General features: G+C 43.1%; 1 protein-coding gene across 2 annotated transcripts in view; it reads left to right on the forward strand.

Moving 5' to 3' along the window:
• Positions 1-4,450, forward strand: part of Polr3e (RNA polymerase III subunit E) — a 28,890-nt gene extending 24,440 nt beyond the window's left edge. Inside the window, exons 19-21 of one of the 2 annotated variants that reach the window (XM_021165936.2) lie at positions 189-266; positions 2,188-2,313; positions 3,330-4,105. In XM_021165936.2, the coding sequence (XP_021021595.1) occupies positions 189-266; positions 2,188-2,313; positions 3,330-3,386 (261 nt within the window). In that variant the 3' untranslated portion in view covers positions 3,387-4,105. Of the gene's footprint in view, positions 1-188; positions 267-2,187; positions 2,314-3,329 lie in introns of both variants that reach the window. The other variant, XM_021165937.2, reaches the window with a different exon arrangement.
• The last annotated feature ends 5,863 nt before the right edge of the window (positions 4,451-10,313 follow it).

Here is a 10,313-nt window from a genome sequence, read left to right on the forward strand (position 1 = left end):
GGGGAGACTTTAGAACATTGCCACGTAGATGCCTCCAGGCAGCAGCAGCACACTGATGCCATCCCAAGCACCTGTTGGTGCACTGGCATTGCAGATTCCTCAGAGCCAGTGAGTGGGCTAGGTGGGTTGAAGTGGGCAGAGCATGGGGTTGACAAGGCAGAGAAATGACCAGCTCATGCTTGGGCCAGTTTCCCCCACAGACTGCTGCTTCCCCTGATGAGCAGAAGGTATTTGCCCTCTGGGAGTCTGGAGACATGAGTGACCAGGTAAGGGGCTTTTCCCTTCCATCTTTCTTTCTCAAGAGTGGGAGTCCTGGAAGATTGAGGCCATTAGGAGCTGGGCACTGGAGTACAGTTGGACACGTCAGATTTTTCAATCACTCCAAGACAGGCAGTGGTTTGAACTAGAACTTGGATGTCTGCCAAATTACACAGAATCACCTTTGGAAATGTGACTGGTTTCCGGGAGTATGGTGGCCTCGCTAGGAGACTTCTGTAGAGCTTCCATGGGATAGAGATGCCAGGCAGGCTTGGAAACCCATGTGCAGAGGAGAGTTCTCTGTGGTCCCTGACAGCAGGAATCAAAAGGCTTTTTTATTAGCTGTCTCAAACCTGGATTTTGGTTATTTTGTCCTGTGATCCTGGCTCCAGTGTTTGTATAGTACAGCTCTGGGAGGGAGCTGAGGTCCAGATGCCTTTAAATCATGAGCTTGCCTGGATTCCGAAGATTAAAGTGTGTGTTTTGTTTTTAGCAGAAGTGCCAGTCAGGTTGAGACAGGAGTGAGTCCTGCTGAAGCCTGTTTCACTATTACCTACCAGGGGGACAGGAAGGCTGAGAGCAGGAGTGGTGTGGGGCCTAGCTTCGAATACGAGTCCTGAAGTGACCCTGTTTTTGACCAAGAAAGATAGCTTCAGGCTTTCCTATTTAGCTTCTCTGATCACTAAGGAGAAAAATAAGTTCATTTAAAATCAAACAGAACCTAAAGAACTGTGCGGAAGCTGACTCTAGTTCTGCCTGACCCACTCATGCTCCTCAGAGGCGATGGATTGTGCAGCTGCTAGCAGCCGAGCGGAGTTGCCTCATGCTAGCACACAGAACGCGCTCATGCTGCAGTTGATGCTTCCCTCTCCTTCACCATGTGAGCTAGAGAGCCAGCTCAGGTCTTCAGGCACCTTCATTGCTAGGCCATCTCACCTGTTCACAGGCTCCCTTCTTGTGAACACAGCAGACCAGCCCTACACCTGTGGAATGTGATGTCACTGCCTCTCCTTGTGCCTGGCCCTTCCTGGGTTTAGAATCTCAGCTTCTCTCACTTTATGTTAGCCTCTGATGGGACAAAAGTTCTTTTTTTCTGCCCTCAAGTACTGCTGGTAATCATAAAACTAAAATTTTACAGGACAAATCATTTCCCCTGTAGGAAGAGGGTATCTTAATCATTTCAAAGTTGAAATTCAGTGACATTTTCTTGTGAGATCTTTAAGCCATGTTCTCCTTAATTGCAAACTGCAGAGTTTATATTATTCTCTACATTAATAGAACTTCTATGTATTAAGAATTCTTTATTTACTAGACAGTTGGGCTCTTAGAGAATCCTGTAGGTTGAGAAATTTCTTTACCTTTTTGTATCCTTACAGAAATTTGAGCTATTAAACCTACTAGATGTCGTCTTTTCCCATTTTTTGAGATGAGAATTTTTCGAAGTAGCGTTGACTGGCCTTGAGCTCCTGCTGATGCCCTCCCTCCCCAGCAGGGGTGTAGGTGTGAGTCACCCTACAGTCAGTTCTTAGTCTTCCTTTCTGTTTAGGGAAGGTCTCATCCTCTGCTATTTAGTTTCTTTGTGGAGTTTGGTGCATTTTCCAGTTTCCTGGATTCATTGTTATGCTTGTGTCTAGACTTTGAACCAATTAGACACCTTTTCCCCAACCAGTATAAACTGGCTGCTTCTGCTTGCTTTCTTCTTATATGTCCAAACTGCTCCTCCTGAGTTCTTTCACTGTAGTCTAGAATAGTGACAAATAAGTCAATCTTGCTAATCTTTAACCAGGAGTGCTGAGCCACAGGCTTTTAATTAGACACTGCAAGATAGGGCTAGGGCCATCATTTTGGGTCTTTTGTTTGGGAATAGTTTACATTTGGGATACTATTTCTCATACTAATCTTTTTTATTTTTTTTAAATTAAATTAAAGCATCGACAGGTTTTGCTTGAAATATTTTCCAAAAATTATCGAGTACGTCGGAACTTGATCCAGTCTCGGCTGACTCAAGAATGTGGAGAAGAGCTAAGCAAACAGGAGGTGGATAAAGTGCTAAAGGTATGTCCATTGTGAACAAGACCTCGCCCAGAGCTTCCAGGCTTTGACTTTGACCTGTTGTTTTAAGGACACTCATGTGTGGAAGGGATTTGTGTCTGGTACCTTTATTCCTGCTGTGTGCATAGTGCATAGTAAGTCAGGACAGGTTATCTCTAGTGCCCACCAGTCTGATGGCCATCAACTGGTAATGACTAGCATTGGTACACTGGCAGGAGAGGGAGCCTTTGCATGCAACAGAGTTGGGGTGGACGTGAGGAGCTGTGCATTATCTTCGCCCAGTAAAAGACAGGCTTAAGCTAGAATCCTGTGTCCTGGGCATTTTGCACCCACTTGTTTAACTGCAGTACAATCTTAAAAAAAAAAAAAGGGGGGAGCCAGGCAGTGGTGGCGCACGCCTTTAATCCCAGCACTTGGGAGGCAGAGAGAGGCAGGTGGATTTCTGAGTTCGAGGCCAGCCTGGTCTACAGAGTGAGTTCCAGGACAGCCAGGGCTATACAGAGAAACCCTGTCTCGAAAAACAAAAATAAATAAATAAATAAATAAATAAATAAATAAAAATTTAAAAAAGGAATACTTCATGGCGGTGGTAGCACACACCTTTAATCCCAGCACTCAGGAGGCAGAGGCAGGTGGATTTCTGTGTTTGAGGCCAGCCTGGTCTACAGAGTGAGTTCCAGGACAGCCAGGGCTACATAGAGAAACCCTGTCTCCAAAAAACATAAATCAAAAAACAACAAAAAGGAGTCCTGTTTGCTTAATGTGAAAACACTTTGACTGCTCCTTTGAACTGTGGTACATTTGTAGAAATGGAGCGCAGAAAGACACGGACACATTCCCTATCATCTTACCTCATGTAGGTAATATGCCTTATTAAGTCCCTTTGTCTTGGACAACTTAAAAAGTATTTGTTTTCGGTTTATACAGCAAACTATATAATACATCTTAAATCAGGTTGTGATAACAATAGCTATCTTTCCTGCTAAAATCTGCCCTTACCCGGTTTTCTTAATTTCTAGGACTGTTGTGTAAGCTGTGGTGGCATGTGGTACCTTAAGGGGACAGTACAATCCTGACAATAGTAGCAAACCACTAACTCGACGAGTCCAAGCCCAGGGAAGGATGGCAGAGCCACAGGTAGTCTCGACTTGCCTCAAGACACAGGAAGAGGATCTGCCCACCTGGTGGCCTGTGGCACTGCTGGCCCAGAGGACAGAGGGCTCACACTCAGCCAGTGGCCGGCAGGGTCAGCGTAAGTGAGATCGCTCCCAGCAGAGACCAGCGGGCCTTCTCTGCAGTACAATTTGAAATTCCTGATGTATTTTGCTTATTGGGTTTCATTCTCATAATAAAGAGAGTGTACACTGACATGGGCAGGATTATGAAAATCATGGTTTAATATTTTCCTCTTAAATGAATGCCAACATAGTTAAAGTTATGTTTACAAGATGAAGAGAACCTTAAGGTTTTTAATATTTAAAATGCCTAGAAGCCAATAATTAGTCTTAGAGTTTCTCTCTGCTAAGACTTCTGCCAATTTTATTAAACCAAATTGAACATTTTACTGTTGGGTTTCTGAGGCCACTTTACCTTTATAGCAGCCTGCTTTCTGTAGCGGTCTCAACTGTTTACACAAACCATAGCAAAACATTAGATCAACTCTATCTTCTCCTAATGTTTGCATAAAGGTGCAAACTGAACCAGGTAAGTGTGGAACAGTGTGTAAGCGAGGTTATCACTTTGATGTAAAAAAAAATATATTTTGTGTATTTTTAAAATAAATGCTAACACTAAACTGGCATCATGGTGCTGCTGTCCTCAAATAGTTGCAGGAAGAAAATGTCCTCTGTGCTTTCAAAGCATTCAGTACTAAAGAGAGAAGGAGGCCATCACACTGGGTCACGTCCATGTGTTGCTCACCTTGACCTTGTAAGATTGGTCTGATAGAAAGACTGTCTGCTCACATTGCTCAGGCCACCACACACAGAGGGACTGAGTGGCCTTAGCTGTGCTGCAGACACGGAAGTGGAAGGAAAGAAGGATGGGAAGTGAGCTAGCACGGCAAACTCCTTCTGTGGGAGCTACATTAAAATAGTTTTTAAAAATAGATATTAATGTACTTCAGACCCAAATATTTTAAATCAAAATGTAATAAAGTTTTTTTTAACTAAGTCTTCAGAATGTGGTATTTTACACTTGTTAACCCCACCCCCGCCGAGCTATGATTGACATGCTGAATTGCCAGACTTGAGCTGTGGTGAACATGCCAGACCATATTGGGGAAAGGTGAGGTAGGCTGGGTGAGATCTGACTTTTACCATCTAGTTAAGACTTTTTGCTATAGACCATCCTATGCAGCACAGTCACTACTGGCTGGGTTGAAATGATGCTCTGTGCTCCTCTCTCCAAGAAATATCAGATACTTTAGTATAATTTAGTAAAGCATCAATCAGGGATGAACTCTCAAATGAACATTTGTTAATTACATCATTTAATAGGGTGGCTCTTGGTAACTGTTAACATACTGTTAACTCAGTTAAAAGTTACCAAACCAGTGAGGAATATGTCCTTACCATATCCTAGGATCCTTTTGCCCTTTGAAAGGGGAAGCCCTCATGTGGGCTGGCACAGCTGCAACCGAGCCCATGTAGGAAGAACTTACTCAGATCAGTCTCAGTGAGGAAGGCCATGCATTAGATAAAAACAAAAACAACACCGAATCCAAAAAGCTCTGTGAACTTAAGATAGGAAGAATGGGATGCTAAAGAGAAGCAGAGATGACAACAACAGCCCTTTCCAGCTCTCATCTCCTTCCTTCAACAGAAGCATCAACTTGGTTAACAATCCACAAGCAGAAACACTTCATAAGAAACCACAGATCTTAGAACCCGCATATAGCCAACATAAAACACTTAATAAGGAGGAACACATTATTATAACACCTTCTTTAACCCGTCTGTGTAGAAAAATAAACTCACAGGAAGAACTGGGAAGTGAGCATTGGCCTTGGCTTTGGATCCCAAAGCCAATACTCATACTCAGTGCTGATCTATCAGAGCTGATCTGTGACTCATTCCATTGCTTAACCCCAGAATCAGGCTGTTCCTATATGATTCAGGCCCATCTCCAGCATCATTTGGCCCCTGTTGGGGGCCGTCCAACAGCTCGGGAGGAACGGGTATGGCTGAGCTGGCAGACTCAGCTGAAAGAAAAGGAACTAGACGGACAGGAGAAATAATGGAGCTAAGTCAAACCAGATTCTGATCAAAGCTCAATTTTAATGTCAGCAAACACGCTTTATAAAGAAGAGGGGAGGCCCATCCCTAGCCATGCAAAGTTCCTTTGAAGTAGATAGGTCAGCCTTCTAGTGGTGCTAACTCCAGAAAATCTTGGAGGAGAACCGCTTGGTTCGGCCTCAGGCAGGTAGTGGCACATCAAAGGAGAGGGATGAGTAGCAGCACCACAGGTGGCTCCGCTTAAGCAGCAGATGGTCACTGCCAGCCTTGCTAGGCTGGAAGGAGGTAACAGGCTCCTACTGCCTAAGGCTTCAAACACATGGCTAGCCATGGGTACCAAGAAAGATGTTTCAAGCCTATCCAATGCCATGCGTGTCCCTTACGTTTTATTCCTCTGCACCTCCAGACCTAAGCAGACCCAAGGTCTAGGTTTCCAGTAAATCCTAGCACTGGTCTGACCTTAGCTAATCCAGGCTAACCCTATGAGCCCTGTATCTAGATTGTACCAGGTAGCTCTATGATCTGTGCCTATCCCAGGGTACCTAGCTAGCTGGAGGTCCACTCTTAGGGACCCAATTTCCAGCCCAACTCTACACACATAGTCAACTGTATTCGTAAGCAAATCCTCAGGTTTCAAAAGCGGGCTCCTAAACCGAGGCCATGGACTGCACCTACTGACCTGGAACAGACATTTTGAGGACTCCAACAAGCTTGCTAAGCAGATGGCTGCATTAGAACTGGATAGGTGGGTGGGTGACTTTGCCACATAGTCTAAAGAACCTGGAACAAGTTTTACTTCAAACATACATGAACACATAGCCACAAGGATCAAGTACAGTTTGGGAAACAATAAAACAGCACCAGAGCAGACCATAAATGTCAATTCAAAGTCAGCAAAACAAAATAAAATACCAAGTTCAGCTAAGTCAGGGAAACTAAATGAGGAAAGTGAAATTTTTTTAAATAGTCAAGAGTTGGCTTTTTTTTTCTTTCTTTCTTTCTTTTTTTTTTTTTTTTTTTTTTTTTTTTTTGAGCCAGGGTTTCTGTGTGTAGCCCTGGCTGTCCTAGACCAAACTTAAGAGATTCGCCTGCCTCTGCCTCCCAAGTGCTGGGATTAAAGGTGTGTGACATCACCACCTGACTAGTTTATGGGGTTTACAGAACACCTAGCTACGAAGTTCCAGTCCAAACAAGATTACATCAAGGCCTATCAGCAACTGTCAAAATCCAGGGGTCATGGAGGCTAGAGAATTGGCTCAGCAGGTGAGAGTACGTGCCACTCTTGCCAAGAGCCTGAGTTAAGTTTCAGTCCCCATTTTGGATGGTTTACAATTGCTTGTAACTCCAGATCCAGGAGGATCCAATGACTCTGGCTTTCGGCACTTCACTTACCGGTGCATGTATTTTGTGTACGTACACACGCACACAGCACTTGATCTGGCATCATGGAGACTGAGTGGGTAATGGTTCAATCTCCCAAACCCACATGGTGGGAGAAGAAAACCAACTCCTGCTAAGTTGTCCTCTGACCTCCACGATAGCACCTTGCTTCCCACCCTGAAAGAAATAAAATTTATTCAAAAAAATTTTAAAGATTTATTTATTTATTTATTTATTATATGTAAGTACACTGTAGCTGTCTTCAGACACTCCAAAAGAGGGCATCAGATCTCATTGCAGATGGTTGTGAGTCATCATGTGGTTGCTGGGATTTGAACTCAGGACCTCCAGAAGTCAGTGCTCGTAACCACTGAGCCATCTCTCCAGCCCCCTTTAATCCTAGCACACAGGTGAAACAGACAGGCAAATCTCTGAGGCCAACCTGGTCTACAAATTGAGTTCTAGAACAGCTAAAGTTACAAACAACAAACAAATCTTTAAAACAAAACAAAAAACAACCTGACCTCAATACGTAAGTTCTTACATTCAAGAACTAGACAAATTTAGATAAACATGCCAACCCCCACCAAAACCACAAAGCAAACCCAGAAAATTCTGTGAAGGAAACTTCATTTGCCCTTTCAGTTATATTTTTATAACTGAAAGGGCAAAAAGTATCCAAATATATAGTGATTAAACCGACATAGGCACATGGAATCAGATCTAGAGTATAAATTCAAATCCACGAATGGCATTTCAGTGTGTGGGGAACAGACTAAACTTCAGATGGATACAACTATCAAACAAAAAAGGCAAATGAAGAGACTAATCAAGAAACAAGGTTATAAGTGTGTTTGGCAAGTGCCATTAAAAGTAAAATAAGATATTCAAGGGAAATGTTTGCAATCTTCAACTTCCTAAATACTAATGCTCTTTAACAAAGGAAAATACAAATGGTTAACAGTAGGAGTATCACTTGTCCAACAGTTGCACACACTTTAGGAGGCAGAGGCCAGCCTGGCTCCATAAGGAGGACCTTATGTATATAAGATCAAGTTCCAGGCCAGCCAACGCTACAAAACGAGGACCTGTTTTTTTTGGTTTTTTTTTTTAAGATTTATTTATTTATTATAAGTAAGTACACTGTAGCTGTCTTCAGACACTCCAGAAGAGGGCGCCAGATCTCGTTACGGATGGTTGCGAGCCACCATGTGGTTGCTGGGATTTGAACTCTGGACCTTTGGAAGAGCAGTCGGGTGCTCTTAACCCACTGAGCCATCTCACCAGCCGCACGAGGACCTGTTTTAAAAAAACTAACAATCCACCGCTACCAACAAAAAGCACATATAAATCTCCAATATACAACTTAATTAGTAAAACAAATGAAATCTAAGCTATCAGCAAAACACCATTTTCCTGCTAATAGTTTAACAATAGTAAACTTTACTGGATAGCCTCAGCAACAGCACCAGACCCTTTCTCAAAGTTCACTGATATGGCGGTGGGAAACCTGGCATCCTTCTGTGGAGGGACCAGAAGTATGACAGTCAAGTGATGCCAAAGAGCGCTTACCTTTCACCTTCACCACTTTCTCTTCCTCTTCTTCTTCCTCTTCCTCCTCCTCCTCCTTCTTCTTCTTCTTTTTTTTTTTTTTGGTTTTTCGAGACAGGGTTTCTCTGTGTACCCCTGGCTATCCTGGAGCTCACTCTGTAGACCAGGCTGGCCTCGAACTCAGAAATCCGCCTGCCTCTGCTTCTCAAGCGCTGGGATTAAAAGCGTGCACCACCATCACCACCCGACCCTCACCTTCACTTCTAAGGCATGTCCAAATGTATGTTATGTATGTATGTATGTATGCATGCATTCACTCCTTTTTCAGTAATATTAGAAGACTGGAAACCATCTTGTCATAGAGGCTGTGACAAAATATAGTTATCACTAAGATAAAGTTCCATAAAGTGTAAGATTCATAAGAGTATTTATGATAGCTTTGTTTTTAAATGTGGAGTGGCAAACATATCTGAAGAGAACATATAGAAAGCTGGTTAGTTGAACTGAAGGAAGAGGTAGGTTGGTAGTCAGGAAAGAGAGCCTGAATTTAAAATAAACAAACACCCGCCCCCAAAAGCTGGAAGTAGTGGAACATACTGTAATCCTAGCACTGGAGAGGCTAAATCACTAAGATCACAAGTTTGGGGTCAGTCTGGACTACATGTGGCAAGATTTCACTTCAAAAGACTGAGGGGATGCAGGGATGACGGTTAGTTGGAAGGGTTCTTGTGTGGCAAGCATGGGCTCCAGGTTCAATTCCTAATGCCACAACAACACTTGGGAAATGGGAGTCTCAAGTTTAGGGTCATCAGTTACCTGAGACCATCTCAAAACAATCAATCAAACAAATATACAATATGAAAACATGGAGGTGATATTCAGAATCCTAGGACTGGACAGGCAGATGTGCTACAAGCTCAAGGCCAGGTTGGTCTACAGTGAGTTTTAGGTTAGCCGCAGCTTTAAAGTTGAAATTAAATTTTTACATTTTGTGTTTGTGAGTATGTATGTAGAGGCATGTGAGTGCCACTGGTGTGGGGGTCTCTTCCACCATGTGGGTTCTGGGGACTGAAGTCAGACCCTTTGCCTCACCGGTATAAAACATAATTCAAAAGCACATCTAATTTAGAACCAATACTCGTCTTAACACTTAACTAGTGTTACTGTTTTATAGTGTGTCAATGTATGTGCAGGCCCCAGGCTGACACTGAGTTGTCTTCCACTATCACTACTCTTTTAGAAAAAGAAAGTTGTGTTTGCACATGCTCCAAGTCAGAAACATCCCAGACCCTGTAGCTGGAGTTTATAGGCAGTGGCGTGCTGCCTGATATGGGTGCTGGGAACCAAACTCAGGCCTTCTTAACCAATGAACCATTCCTTGAGCCACTGCTCCAGCCTTTACTCACTGAACTTGGAGCTTACAGATTGGCTAGGGCCAGTGAGTCCTTGGGATCTGCTGGTGTTTGCCTCCACAGTAGTGAGGGGGTTATGTGTATGCCCACCACACTTGTATCACACTTTTGCATGGGTGCTGTTGAGTGAACTCTGGTCTTAGTGCTTGTATCAACAAGCACCTTACATAACTGAGCCATTGTCTTAGCCCAATAGTGAAACACTGAAAAGTACTTTAACCATGATTATCTGATCAGAAGCTCTAACAATTAACGAGTTAAGTGCTATGAATTCAGAACTAAGCCAGACACTTCTGAAATAGTGAAAATAATTGTGGAAAATTTTTCAGTCATAATATTTAGCAACATTGGTAGAATTTGTGTTAAGTTATTCAGTCCCAAGGATTTCTTTCTTAAAAACAAAAACCAAGGGGAAATCCCTTCC

This window comes from Mus caroli, chromosome 7 (genome assembly GCF_900094665.2).
Source record: "Mus caroli chromosome 7, CAROLI_EIJ_v1.1, whole genome shotgun sequence".
Classification (NCBI taxonomy): Eukaryota; Metazoa; Chordata; class Mammalia; order Rodentia; family Muridae; genus Mus; species Mus caroli.